At 32.6% G+C, this 15,394-nt stretch overlaps 1 protein-coding gene across 3 annotated transcripts in view; it reads left to right on the top strand.

Moving 5' to 3' along the window:
• The window catches only part of LOC148609815 (uncharacterized), an 89,949-nt gene that overhangs the window by 39,444 nt on the left and 35,111 nt on the right, over positions 1-15,394 (top strand). For all 3 annotated transcript variants that reach the window (XM_088541099.1, XM_088541098.1, XM_088541100.1), the window contains exons 28-37: positions 85-322; positions 1,499-1,588; positions 2,297-2,475; positions 2,899-2,993; positions 4,866-5,097; positions 9,953-10,075; positions 11,187-11,371; positions 12,437-12,615; positions 13,025-13,284; positions 14,496-14,618. In XM_088541099.1, the coding sequence (XP_088397225.1) occupies positions 85-322; positions 1,499-1,588; positions 2,297-2,475; positions 2,899-2,993; positions 4,866-5,097; positions 9,953-10,075; positions 11,187-11,371; positions 12,437-12,615; positions 13,025-13,284; positions 14,496-14,618 (1,704 nt within the window). The remainder of the gene's footprint in view (positions 1-84; positions 323-1,498; positions 1,589-2,296; positions 2,476-2,898; positions 2,994-4,865; positions 5,098-9,952; positions 10,076-11,186; positions 11,372-12,436; positions 12,616-13,024; positions 13,285-14,495; positions 14,619-15,394) is intronic.

Here is a 15,394-nt window from a genome sequence, read left to right as displayed (position 1 = left end):
TTAAATGTTGACTGATATCCTTCAAAAAGAACAGATGATATTGGGAACTTCAGTATTAAAGATTTTTTTTAAATCATTTTTTAGCTCCAGACTATTTGAATGTCATGGTCTATGACTTTTCAATCAGTAATGACGATTTTGGATCAGGAAGTGAATCTTTCTCCCCCTCCAACCCTTATCATGTGACCAGTCCACTGGGTTCCTGGCCAGCTATTTCTACTGATCCCACCACTGATACATTCTCAGACTGGTTCCGTAATGTTTCTGCCAATCATAAACTAGACAGAGAGATCACACTAACTTCCTCTGGGAATGTGTTAAGGTAAGTAATATACAACATGTATAGAATGAGAACAAATTGTTTTATGTCTTCATCTTCTCAATGCAAATTTTAAGGTAGATCATACCTATTATTTCCAGTAGATAAATTTCCCTAGTTTTTCCCAAAGAATATACTTTAGAATTTCAATAAACAAAAACATAGGTCACCGAACTTGATTTTGAGATAATTGAGCCTTATTAAAGCCCATATTTTATTAAATTTTATATGGATTCTATTGGGAATTTTCAATATTTCATGAACTTCTAAAAACCCTGGTAAATATAATCTCATATTTTTGTATAAAGAACACTTAACTGATATTCTTCCATATTTTAGAACAAAATTTGGGGGTCACCCAACTTCCTTTCTTGCAATATTAAAAAAACTAAAATTCCCTGTACATTTCAATGGAAATTTTTCCCACCAATTACATCCCCATTGAAAGAATTTTCCTGTCAATTATCTCCCCTTGAAAAAGGCTTTTTATAATGTTTTTTATTTTACATTTATAATTTTTATGTCAAAAATCATTTGAAATAATTGATATATTATTTTTACATCATTTCAATTACTATTAGTTTATAGAAAATATATATGTCTGTAAGATGACAGAAAAGAATGCTCCATATAATAGGAATGAACTACCTTAAGAGAGTAATCCCATAGAATGTCAAGGATTTTCAGCAACAAACAACAACATCAATAGCTTATGGTGTAGATCTTACTTTAATCCCTCCACTCTTTATAGTCCTATATTGGAATTGCCTTGTCTGTTCATCAATAATCAATCCATTACATTTGTCTATAATAGATTTCCCAGCTTCAATCGAAGGGACTTTACTTTTACATGCTAACTTGTGTATTGTATCCCCTTTCCAGATTCTTAAAGTCTGACACTTCTGCTAACTGTCTTTTCATAAGATGCTTTGCTGTGTTCAAGAAAATGTTACCGGTATATTTGATAAATTTTTATTTTTAATTAATATTAAGGTTTAAGTTGTATAACAAAAGTCAGCTTAACTTTAGAGTAATTTTTAACTCATTTTCTTGAATAATGACTGACTGTGACACTATTGACCACAAATACTCAAAATGTTTTGATTTATATTGAAAAGAAAGTGAAGACACCAAAAGTTGTAGATAAGTCTCCATTTTAATAATTAAGTTGTTTTTCAGTTACTATAGTAATGCTTACTTCCTGGCAGATGACTCTGGCTATGGTGCTGAAGGTCAAACAGATTGTGGAGGAATTCTGCATAATTTCTTGTAAGTTATTCATTGAGATAATGTTCATGTTTTATACTGTAATTGTTGTAAACATGACTGCACTTAAAGTTTATAAATGACAAGTTTTATTACTTGGGTTCCCTTATGGCAGTAAACAGCTAGGATGGTGAAAGTTTTTGAAAAATTAAGTGCAATGATAAACCTATACGTTAAATAGCAAAATATCAAATTTTCTTTTGCTGCCTTTTGTATAGCAACATTATGACTTTGTTATTTTCTGTGTTTGCCATTTTTCTATAGAATATATATCGTATTTCTCTGTTACTTTACAACCTATCATTTTTTAAACCGTGACTTACATTTTGACAGTATCTGAGTTATAATTACATATTATAAAAGTATAAAATTTTAATGAAATACTTTGAAAGTACTTAAATTTGTGGACACCAATTTTCATGGATTAGGGAAGAAACACAAGTTAGTGGATTCTTGAATTCGTAGTTTTCAGGTTTTCCGTATACACATAATGGAAATCTCCTTTTCGTTGGGAACCAAATTTCATGGCTTTGCCTACCCACAAAAACTACGAAAATTGGTAGCCCACGAACAATAATACTTTCACAGTAGTCTCAATTTTACTTTTGTAACAAATAATTTGGGTTACAACTTTGGCAATTTTTTTCATTGATAGAAAAAACTGCAATAATATCTGATTTCACAGTGAGTATTTATGTCCTTCTATTTTAGTTTCACATCAGCCGTCAGAACTGGACTGAAATTTTCAGGTCAAGAGAAGATAACTGTTGGTGGCGGTGAGGAATTATGGGTATTTATAAACAAAGTTCTGGTGGTAGAAATCCTTGCCAACAGAACATTAACAGATGTGACATGTAAAAAGATTGACCTGTCCCCAGCAAAGAATACTGGTCAGTATCATAGAAAATAGCGTATTATTTTGTTTAGAATTATTTGAGACTTGAATACATTAAGTTCATCATGGTACTATATATCTTTTTGCATTAGATTCAAGATTTGTTTGCTTTTCATTTTAAATGGATATTTTCATCAAATACTGAAAGAGATGGAATGCATAAACTATCCCGGGAATTTAGACGTAAAATTCTTCAATAATAATATGGTTATGAACCTCTCATAACAGGGTTTCAGTTTTGCAAGTTGTTTGTTTCTTTTTTCCAAGATGATTTTTTTTTTAAATGAGTTGTTGGAATTGTGCTGTTGGTTATGGTAAATCTTGCATATTATATTGAGTTGTTAGTTATTTTTTTATATTATATTATATTATTTTTATGTTATTTTTTTGTATTTCCTATATTTTCCATTTTTATCAGGAGGAGGGAATGTAACCATAGAAACTGGAATCATTGTTGGTGGAGTTTGTACTGGATTAACTCCCTTGGATACTTCTATTTTTCTAGATTTTGAGGTAAATGTGATAGCTCAAAAAATGGCAGTATATTTTTGTACAGTAATTAGATTAGATTAATCAGATTTTTATCAGCTTAAAGAAAAATTATGCTGAACTGGCAGCATACTTGTTTTTTCAGGGCTTAGGTAAGTCAAAAGCCGATCATAAGTAAAGGATTTTGCACTGTTCATTGAAGGTCCGTAGACTGCATTTATTTGTTTTTTTTTTTCCTGAAAGCTAGGTTTGTTGTCTCTTTTGACACATTTCCATATAGTTATATGACTAACCAATGTATAGAATTTAATCTTTGCAAATTACAAAATATTTACCAAGTTACATACTTCTTTCAATACTCTCTTCCTGTTCCAGCTTCATCATAAACCAAAATGTGCTTAGCCTTTTTTTTAAGTTCCTTAAGAGTAAAATTAAGTCTTTATTCTAATCTCTGATGATAAAATAAATTCTTTGGTCAGAAAAAGGTCTTTATGACTCAACTCTTTTAAGTCATGATGATAGAGAGTTGGTAGTACAGGTTTATAAGTCCAAAATAATGTTAGGTGTTATGTAATGTAATTAACAAATATTTTTTTTTGTAATTGAGTAATTTTGTACATGTATTTCATATTTCTGATATCTTGAAAACTGATAGATAGAAAGAAACTCTCAATTGCTGAAATGATCCTTATGATAAGTCCTACCAAAGTCTTCCTGAGTCAAAATTGTTGGACAACATCTTGTTAAGTTTATTGCCCTTGAAAGGCAAAATTTAATCAGGTGAGTGATTCAAGCTTCTTGAAGCCTCTTGTTTTTTTTAGCAAAGTTCAAGGGTTTATAAATTTTTAGAAGTTAGTGCGTCAATCAAGGATACGGAAACGGTAAAAAATGCCGGTCATTTTCAAATATCGGTCATAAAAAAATCGTCAGCCCTTATAAATTACAGTCAGCGTGGTTTTATTACTTTGCAAACATCCTGGCAACCTGTCTCCTAATTGTTTATTGGAAATTATTTGACAGGTGTACGTCAATATCAATTAGCCGATGTGCAGCCACCTGTGACTGATTAGTTGATTGCATAATTAAATCAACACTCCACGTGCAGCACCATTGCATATACGAATTAATTGAAGTGACTCTGAGAATTTTCGTACATTTATTACTTGATTTAAATAAGAAAAAGATTGACAAATCCATTTTCCCGCATATTTTTTAGTGGTAAGGAAAGCACATGGTGCTGAAACTACGAATCACTCGTAGTTTGTTATTATTGATTCAACGATTGAATCTTTTTAATACAGAAGTCAACAACCCATTCAAATCAATATACAAAATGTATTTGCGATTTTCGTTTTTAAAATAATCGACATTTTTTTCATCACCCGGAAGTTTTCGGCTGTTTGCAGATGTGATGAAAAAGTCTGAGAGACACGATGTTTTGTTTATATGTCAGAACATGCACATGTGGTCGAAAGTGAATTCATTCACCCATTCAGATATTTTGTAAAAGACAGAGTATGTGATTGAATAACAAAAATTCCAATATTTATCTTTAAATAACTACAAAAAGAGTTTTTGAAGTTTATTCTTGATCTAGGCAGGTAAATGACTGACACAAACGTCTGCTTAAATTTGATAAAATGTCCGACGTGGGCTGTCAAAATTTCTGGACCCTTGGCGTCAATGTACCTTATAAGTGTGACTCCTCCAAAACCATTCAATTTAAAACTAAATTATGTAGGTTAGATATTATAGCTATATGTAGCCATTCATGTAATAATTGATTACTGTGATATGGTTAGAAGGGTATGTTTTTATGGTCCAAGTTGAAGCAGAAGGTTTCTTTTTTGTGAGTCTATTTGATGATTAGTAAATTTCTCTTGGTCATAATTACAGGAAGATTACTCATATCTGTTAGAGATATTCCATGTTGAGAGAGCAGGTTGTTCATCAGAACTTCTACTTCACTTTGAGGATGTTTATTTGACCAATCATCCTGGTGATGATGAACCGATGCATTATAAGTTTACAGTGGCTGAAGATTTCCATGTGAATGGTTTGGTGGGACAGTTCTCACTCTGGGACGTCTTCACTCAGGGACCGCCATACTCTATAGAACTTTATAAAGGTAAGGTTCATAGTCTTTCTGTGGGGCAGTTCTCATTCTGGGATTTGTTTACTCAGGGACCACCATACTCTATAGAACTTTATAAAGGTGAGATTCATAGTCTTTCTGTGGGACAGTTCTCATTCTGGAATTTGTTTACCCATGGACCGCCATACTGTATAGAACTTTATAAAGGTAAGGTTCATAGTCTTTCTGTGGGACAGTTCTCACTCTGGGATTTGTTTACTCAGGGACCGCCATACTCTATAGAACTTTATAAAGGTGAGATTCTTAGTCTTTCTGTGGAACATGTTCACTCAGGGAACGCCACACTCCATATAACTTGATAAGGTGAGATTCATAGTCTTTCTGCGGGACATGTTCACTCAGGGAATGCCACACTCCATATAACTTGATAAAGGTGAGATTCATAGTCTTTCTGTGGAACATGATCACTTAGGGAATGCCTTACTCCATATAACTTGATAAAGGTGAGATTCATAGTCTTTCTGTGGGCCACGTTCACTCAGGGAATGCCACACTCCATATAACTTGATAAAGGTGAGATTCATAGCCTTTCTGTGGGCCACGTTCACTCAGGGAATGCCACATTCCATATAACTTTATAAAGATGAGATTCATAGTCTTTCTGTGGGACAGTTCTCACTCTGGGATTTGTTTACTCAGGGACCACAATACTATATAGAACTTTATAAAGGTGAGATTCATAGTCTTTCTGTGGGCCACGTTCACTCAGGGAATGCCATACTCCATAGAATCTTGTAAAGGTGAGATTCATAGCATCACTGTGGGATGTGTTCACTCAGGGAATGCTAAACTACATAAAAATTTGTAAAGATGAGATTCATAGACTCACTGCGGAATGTGTTCACTCAGGGAATACCACACTCCATAGTCTTATAAAGGTGAGATTCATAATCTCACTGTGAGATGTGTTCACTCAGGGAATGCCACACTTCATAGTATTTTGTAAATGTAATGTCCATAGTCTCATTTTGTGATGTGCTCACTCAGGGGCTGCCACACTAAATAGACTTTTGTAAAGGTGAGATTCATAGTCTCACTGTGTAATGTGTTTACTCAGGGACAGTTATACTGAATAGAACTTTATGAAGGTTAAGTTTAAAGATTGGTTAACAGTTCGCACTGGGGAATATAAAGATTAGATTCATATACTGGTTGGGCAATCATCATACTCTATAGAACTTTATAAAGGTGTGGTTTATGTCTTGCTTGTTGATAGATGATAGGGTCAGAGTGAAAGTGACATCCTTCATATTTACATGCTTAGAAACATGAATTGCTCAAAATAGTTATGTCTAGAAGAGATTTATGCAATTATGAAGTAATTGGTTGAACTTTCAACGCAGACAAATTGCATGTGTTATACAAAGTTCTGTTTGTTCGCTTTGCTTGAGATATCAGCATTATGGTAACATAGCAGTTTATATTCAATGAAGTTCAATGTTACTTGAATACAAATAGCTCCATCATTCCTAAGCAAAACCTAAAATCATCTTACACATCATGTTTCATGTATGTTTTATAATGACTTTGCTTCAGTTACTGTGTTCCTGTCACTTTTTTTCTGTCTTAAAAGTACCAGTTCATTTAAAATTCAGACACTGCCTATTGTAGAGTTGATTCATGGGTTAGTAAAACCCATTGAACATTATATTAAATTGTTGAGTTCATATGACACTTTTGAAGTCAAGATAGGCTTTATTTTCACTTAACAATAGTTCTTTCTATATTCAGATCTGTATTTTTGAGAATAAATTCTTCTTCCACTTGAAATAATCAAATCAAGAATGACTACTCTTTCCAATTTTACACACAATCTTTATTATTGTTATAACATAAGAGCAAAACCACACAACAAACTATGATTGGGTACACGTCCTGAAACGTGTAACGTTCTCAATCCCACGCACATTAAGCACACGATACAGGAAAGCCACACGAAACACGTTGCACGCAGCACGATAATCAAATGATCATGTCCACCAGAAGTATTCTCAGTAATAAGTATATTTCAAAATCTTACTTGCAAAACAAAACTGATATTATTTAATGATATACAGTGTATGTGTTTGTCATATTTTGTTGATTGCTAACATCTTACATGTAATTTTACATTAATGTTTCTTATGCTTTAATAAACACATTTGATATACACAATTTCTTAATGTCTATAAATGTTTTGATATAAAATTATTTTAATTTCCGTTATAGATCGTACATTGGGAAAGTATTGTCATTGGTCAGGAAGTATGAAAATGTTTTTTTTAAATTGAAGAAAAATACTAAAAAAAAAATTAGTGTTTTTACCATACATTCTTGTTGCTTTGAATATGAAATAAGTAAAACTATTTTTATGTGTAAAAAATGTCCATATATGGATCATTGGGAGCAAGAAGAATGAAAATTCTGAAATTTCATAAAGCATTGGTAAAAAGCACTCTTTTTTAAATAATTTTGCTATTTTAACTAATGCGATACCATTTTATTTATCTAAAAAAGAAAATAATGCATTTTTGATATAAAAAAAAAAAATGTCCATTTTTATTGTACATGATACTTTGCAAAAACATTTTCACTGGTCTCAAAGTGTTAAAATTTTGAAATTTCAATAAATTGGGGTAAAATATACTCATTTTTGAAATAATAGAGTATTTTTTGCTTAGGCGATACCATCTTATTGCTCTAAATATGGAAAGAATTTGTTGTATATGGATCATTGGGAACACATTTTCCTTGTTCCAGGAAAACAAAAATACCAAATGTCGTAAAAAATTAGTAAAAAGCACTATATTTTGCAATGATTTAGCTATTTTAACTATTGGGAAACCATCTTATTGCTCTAAATATGAAAAGAAAGTTATTTTTATGCAAAGAATATCCATATGTGTTGTATATGGATTATTGGGAACACATTTTCCTTATTACAGGAGAATTAAAATATCAAAGCTTCATAAAATATTGGTAAAAAGTACTCTCTTTTATTTAATTTAGCTCTTTTTAACTAACGCAATACAAACTTACTTGTCTGAAAGGGAATATATTGCATTGTTGATATGAAAAATATAATTTTTAGCTCACCTGGCCAAAGGCCATGTAAGCTTTTGCCATCAGTTGGCGTCTGTTGTTATCTGTCGTCGTTGTCCGTCCTCGTCGTTAACAATTATGCAAAACTCATCTCCTCTGAAACTACTTGACTGATTAGAACCAAACTTGGTATAAATATTTCTTGGGGTATCTTGTCGAAAAACATGGCCGCCGTTACTAAAAATAGAACATAGTGGTCAAACAGTAGTTTTTCACATATCTACGAAACTGTTAGGTTTAGCTAAATTTTGACACAGTGTTCAGCATGATGAGATCTATCTCTGGTAAAATTTTGGTTTTAATCCATTAAACAATCATGAAGTTATTGCCCTTTTTCAATGATTTTTGCTATTTTTAATGTTATTTCTTTCAAAAATCTTCTGCTCTGACACTTCTTAACCAATTGAAACCAAACTTGGTATGAATGTTCCTTGGGGTATCCTGCATAAAACTGATGTGGGGATTTTTGATCCGTCAAATACATGGCAGCCGTTACTAAAAATAGAACATAGCAGTCAGACAGTAGTTTTTGCATATATCTCCAAAAACTGTTAGATTCAGCCAAATTCTTTCAATAGCTGAAATGATCCTTATTATTAGGACTACAAAAATCTTCAGGGAAAAAAGTTGTCAGATGACTCTTTGTAAGAGTTATTACCCTTGAAAGGGAAGAAATGACAGTTTTCAGTCAATATCTTGACAACAATGATAGATTAAAAGAAACTTTCTAATGTTGAAATGATCCTTATGATAAGCCCTACCAAAGACTTCTTGTTAACTTCTTGTTAAATTTATTGCATTTGAAAGGCAAAATTGAACTAGGTGGGTGATTCAGGCTCCTGGGAGCCTCTTGTTTATTATACATCTTATGGCTCTAAATGTGAAAAGAAAGTAATTTTTATATGAAAAATGTCCATATATGTTGTATATGGATCATTGGGAATAATTTTTATTTGTTCCAGGAGAATAAAAATATCAAATTTTCATAAAATATTGGTAAAAAGTACTCTTCTTTGAAATAATTAAGCCATTTTAACTGATGCAGTACTATCTTATTAGTCTACAAAAATGACATTGCATTGTTGATATGAAATATGTTCATTTTATTATACATGGTACATTGCAAAAACATTTTCACTGGTCTTGAACTATGAAAATATTGAAACTTCATAAAATTGGGGTAATATATACACAATTCTTATTCTCAAAAGACTATTACCACTAGGTGAATGATCGCCATGAAATCATAAACAGTTATAGTTCAGGAAACTTTATCCAGATCATTCCGGAATGCCATTCAAATATTTACAGTATTTTATTATATGTACAAATAACGTTCGAATGTTTGAAACCAATTAATTCCTACAAGTATTGATTCCTGACAAAAAAATTGTCTTTTCAATGTAAAAGGAATATTGATTTTGTCATAGAAATTGAAATTACAACAATATTCCATAAAATTGATCGACCATAGGAGCTATTTTTATCATCCAATCAAAATACATAACCATTGCACGATACATGACACACGAAAGGCACACGCACACGATCCCATGAGACAGGCATACAAAGCACATGAAGCACACTAAAATGGGAATGTTACACGTTGCAGGAGGTGTATGTAACTGTTTCTGAATGAGGAATGAGAAATTAAAGTTAATTGATGGGTTTCACTCACTGTCTGATTTTTATAAAGACTGATACTTAATAGTTCGTATGGATACTTATTAGCCTTTATATTTTTTAGGTAATGAAGCTCGCCATTTTACATTCCAAGACGATACAACAGCCAATCATGATGCAGCCACTACTGTAGCTCCTCCTTCATATACATATGAGACTGTAACCGGGACAAATCTTCAGTATATAGGTAAAGTCAACCGACATTGAAGAATATGATGTGAATACTAGATGATTTTTATGGGTAACTTACATGTATTAAAGGAAAAATGATAAACAATACTGTCTATTAATGACTTGAATTGTAATTTACAAAGCAGGAAAACCTAAATTGTTTGATTCATGAACTCCCTATATTTCAACATTTTATGTTGTGAACTGTGGATTTTAATAACGGAAAATACTCATACTTTTCAAGCTGTCATCAAGTGAAAAAGAAATATTTGAATCAGATAAGGACCATTTAAGTTTTAAAATTTAGTTCTGCGTTAATATTCTGTTAGCAGTTTTTATGTCCCCATAATGTTCAGTTCAATTGTTTTACCCCTGTCCGTCCATAATTCCATCCGTCCGTCCTTCCCGTTCAGGCTATATAGTTATTCCGCTTAACTCCTCCTACATTGTTTATGGTACGAAGTTGATATTTGCAGAATAATTATATATGGGTTGAAGATGTGCATATAATCAGGGTTTTCATTTCTATCAATATTTGACATTTTTATGGATAGTTGGACTTTGTAATTTTGTCACCATTTTGAGCATAAAGGGTACATGTCTATTCCGGTTAACTCCTTCTACAGTATTTAGGTTAGGAGGTTGATACTTTTCAGAATGATTATATATGGGTTGAAGACATGCATATTATCAGGGTTTTAATTTCTTTTAATACTTGACATTTTCATGGAAATCGCCATTCTAAAGAACTAAAGCTTGTAATTATAAATTGACTTTTATATAGGTCAGAAAGTACATGCGGAGACATCAAATGTGTCTCTCGGACACAACAATCTTCTCATAAATGAATTTTGACAACGAAACATTATGTGGTAGCTGTGTTAAAATGTAGTGTGGGGCATTACTTTGTCTAGTTTTTTTTATTATTTTTAATGTCAAAATACTTGTGTTGTAGCATTTGTTTTGTTTGGCATTTTGTCTAAAATTGGAAACGGAACCAATGGTTAAACTTTTCAATGTTGAAAACATTGTTCTTTCTGCCGTACAAATAAAAAAAAAGGTCATTATTTAGTTCAATTAATTGAGTCATTATTCTGTGATGATTATAACCAGTTCTCCACTTACAGCATGTACCAGCAATATCCAGTTACCAGACCCTACCAACACAGGGACAGAGACTTTCACTATCTCTACAAAGGAGACACTCCTAACCCTGACTACAGAACTGAATTATGAAGTGGCTCAGTCATATAATCTGGTATTCAGGGTGGTAGATACTACTGCTGGTCATACAGGATCTTTGGTTGTAAAGGTCACGTTTTATTTATAGAGGTCAAAGGTGTATTTGTGCTATATACTTTTTTTTGCATCAATTGTGTGTCATCTACTCCTTTTATCAGAACAATTTACCATACTATGAAGAAAGCTTTGGGTGGAGTTAGAGTGTGTAGATTGTGAATGTGTTTTATATGGTTACAGATATAATATTGATAACTGGTTTCTGCAATGTGCTTGATGTCATGCATATAATTACACTTTATGCAGTGAAGTTGTTGTAAATGATAATTTTGATTGGTCTGTTTGTTGTCTGTACATTGCTGCCCATTGGTCTTTACTATGTTGTGGGTAGGTACAGCCTTAATGCTTGTCCCATTTCCTTTAAACTTGGATGTACTGTTGATAACAATAAAATCTTTGGAACTTGTTTTTTACAGAAATTTGTGGTCAGGGGCCAATTTATTTTTGGAGGGAGACTTTGGTAAAATTCATCCTTCATTTATTGTCAGATTTGTTCAGAAATCCTTTCATGTATGATCACTTTTTTCTGCTCAGTGCCCAATGTGAGGGCTTATGAAATATGTGAGCATGCTCAGTTTGGTCTTGATGTCCATTGTCATCATTATAATTTTTGAAAACTCTGCTTCTCTGACATTATTAGACCAATTACAACCAAACCTTTGGTATTCTGCTCATCTGAACATCAGTTTTTAGCATTTATGTCCAAAACTATATAAGCCAAATTCTGACATGGAGTAGTGTGTTAAGGCTTGATGAGATATATCTGAGCTTATTTTTTATTAATTTTATTCAATTTAGAGTTGTTGCCCTTTTTGGATGTTTTTTTTGTTGTTATTTTTCATTACATTAAAAAAAATTCTCAGAAACCACCGGACAGAATTCAGTCAAAGTTGTTATGATATTCTCTACAAAATGCCAAATGGTAATTTTGTTTATGAAACATGGCTGGTTTTACAAAAAAATATAACAAAAAGATCAGCAAATGTAGTTATTTCGCTGTTCTTACTGATACTAATATTGAAAAGTGATTTTTATGTTACTTTTTTAACTGACGTGAAAATTGAATTCTGACTTTCAGGTTGCTGTAAGTGATGTTAACGACAACTGTCCAGTGATGAATATAACAGATAGTTTATACTTCACAACTGAAAGGCCATTATTACAGACAGATCCATTGTTGGTGGTTAATGCCACTGATGTTGACAGTGGCATCAATGGGCAGTTCCTTTACCACGTATCTGGTGTGATACTTGAAGAGTAAGTAATCTAAAAGTAAAAGATATATCACCTTCAACTGTCACTATGATTTCTATTGATGACTTTAGTATTTGCCATTTAAGTCGAAACTGGTTTCCCATTTTATTCTAGACAAAGAAAGGAATTTGTGATTGGAAGGGTACAAGGCCTATAATACTGTATCATTTAAAAAGATTCTGTAGTAATCTGTTTCTATTCCCTTGGCTCCCATTGTACTGTCTCCAGTCTTACACCTGTTTATCCCTGTTGACCTTTATATAAATGAAGTACTTATTTGGAATGGAAATGAATGTAAAAGTCGTCTATAATTGCTACACAGCCATGTTTTGAAATTAATAAACTTAGCATGCAATGTTACTAAAGACGTGCTTTTGGTGGTGTTTTGATATGTAACGATATAATATTTCAGGCCACCTATTGAGTACAGTCCAGCTTTAGCCATCAGAGAGCAGGTTTATAATGGCAGTACAGAGGTTACTGTAGAAGTGGCTGTTATTGACCTTGGAATTCCCCCTCATGGCAGTGTATTTAATGTGACTGTGAACCTCAGTAATACATGCCTCATTGATGAACTGTTTGACAGGACCAATATCACATTTATCATCAATACAACAAACAGTGACGGTGAATTATATCTACGTATACCTGGATACTGGATTGTTGATTTTAGTAAGTACTGTCATTATTGGAAAGTTTAAATTACAAAACAAAATTAAGGCAGCAATAATAAACCTTGAAAGTCATAGAATGAAGACAAAGCCAAGAAGTTTGAAGTACCACAACATGTATATACATTCGTTGTTGTTAATTTTTGCATATTTTGTTGAACTTTTGTTAGACCATAGAGTTTTGAACTTGTTGGTTAGAGTATGTCCTATATTATTTCAAAAAAATTTCATTGAGAATTTATTGGTGGTTTGACAAGACCACATAAACCAAGCAAAACTGGGTATCCATGAAAAATAGTGCCAGTCCAATATACTGGTATTTTGATGGGTTTCATAATAAGAGAAACTTGAATATTGTAAAATATCAACTTAAGCTATTTAAATCATCATCATAACAAACATTTTGGCAAATTTGTTGATGTTGAAATTAAATAAAGCCAGTTGATGTTTTGTGATATTGAAGGTTTTTTAGTTATAAACATACGTTTTAACCCTCCCTATTTCTGCCAGAAACACCTGCAAAACAGACCTTTCTCCTGCAATTAGTCAGTCTCCGGACTGGAGGCACAAAACTCCCATTTTTGTGGAAGTCTACTGCAAGACCTCCTGTGATGATTGCATTTTTCTTTTTCATCAGGCACTGTTAATGGGCACCATTTTTGTACCCTTGTGACACATCTCCATTTTTTGTTTGTTATGCTTTTTTTGCAGGGGACATTGGAACACTATTCTTTTATTGTTGTCATTTTACACATTTACCATTGGTTTCGTATGCGCTTGGTTAATTTAATGTTTTGAAGAGGTGATTAATGCTCAGATGCTCTCTAGACTATTAATTGTCAACAAAGATACCCTGCATAGTTTACCATTTCAAATGGATAGTTTCCTGAGTGTCAAGGTCGACAAACATTCTATTTTTAACCAAATAAAGAAAAATAAATAATGACATGCTAATATTTACCAAAATGGATTGAATTGCACACGTCGTCGCATGGCCCAAATTGGCTACGTAAAATATTAAACACTAATTCATACAGATACATACTGACTTGTATTTACACATATGATAAGGTACAAAGGAAATTAGAAAAAAAGCACTAAAAAAGATATTAATATTAAATAGTGAAATCTGAAGTCAATGAAACGCTGTGTGGTGACAATAAGTTGTAACAGACACTCCTAAATTTGATTCATTTGATTTCCTTGCTATAGAATGTGATGACTTAGTGGGTGTATCCAGTGGTATAGTACGAGATGAACTAATCACGGCTTCATCATCTCGTGATGTTCTGAGTTTACCTGGGAGAGCTAGATACAATCTGACAGACAATGATGGTAAGAAATGTTAAGACTTTGGCATTCTCATTATGTTTGGGGTATTTTGTCCATTGGAAAAACTTTTTAAATTACAAAAAGACTGCTATCTAAAGTATTAACATTAAAAATATTACAGCTTTTCTTATTTCTGGGACAACTTTAAGCAGTAATAGCATTTCATAAGGAATTTTTCCTCTCACTATATTAGAATATTGAAATGTAAAAAAAAATTATGTAGATTTTTATTGATGATTTAGGCATGTGATCTATGGTATAGGAAAACACTTATTGATTAATGAGAAATGACCAACAGCAACATTTAAACCTATTGGTCATAGAAGTTACTCATTGATCAGAGAGACATGACTGACAGCAGCATGTAACCTTGTTGGCCATAGAATCTACTCATTGATCAGAGAGACATGACTGACAGCAGCATGTAACCTTGTTGGCCATAGAAGTTACTCATTGATCAGAGAGGCATGACTGACAGCAGCATGTAACCTTGTTGGCCATAGAATCTACCCATTGATCAGAGAGACATGACTGACAGCAGCATGTAACCTTGTTGGCCATAGAATCTACCCATTGATCAGAGAGACATGACTGACAGCAGCATGTAACCTTGTTGGTCATAGAAGTTACTCATTGATCAGAGAGACATGAATGACAGCAGCATGTAACCTTGTTGGCCATAGAAGTTACTCATTGATCAGAGAGACATGACTGACAGCAGCATGTAACCTTGTTGGCCATAGAATCTACTCATTGATCAGAGAGACATGACTGACAGC

This window comes from Perna viridis, chromosome 8, assembly GCF_037379345.1.
Source record: "Perna viridis isolate PV_CMFRI_1.1 ecotype Kerala chromosome 8, ASM3737934v1, whole genome shotgun sequence".
NCBI classification, from domain to species: domain Eukaryota; kingdom Metazoa; phylum Mollusca; class Bivalvia; order Mytilida; family Mytilidae; genus Perna; species Perna viridis.
The sequence above is the reverse complement of the archived record's forward strand: the minus strand, read 5'-3'. Positions and strand labels throughout refer to the sequence as shown.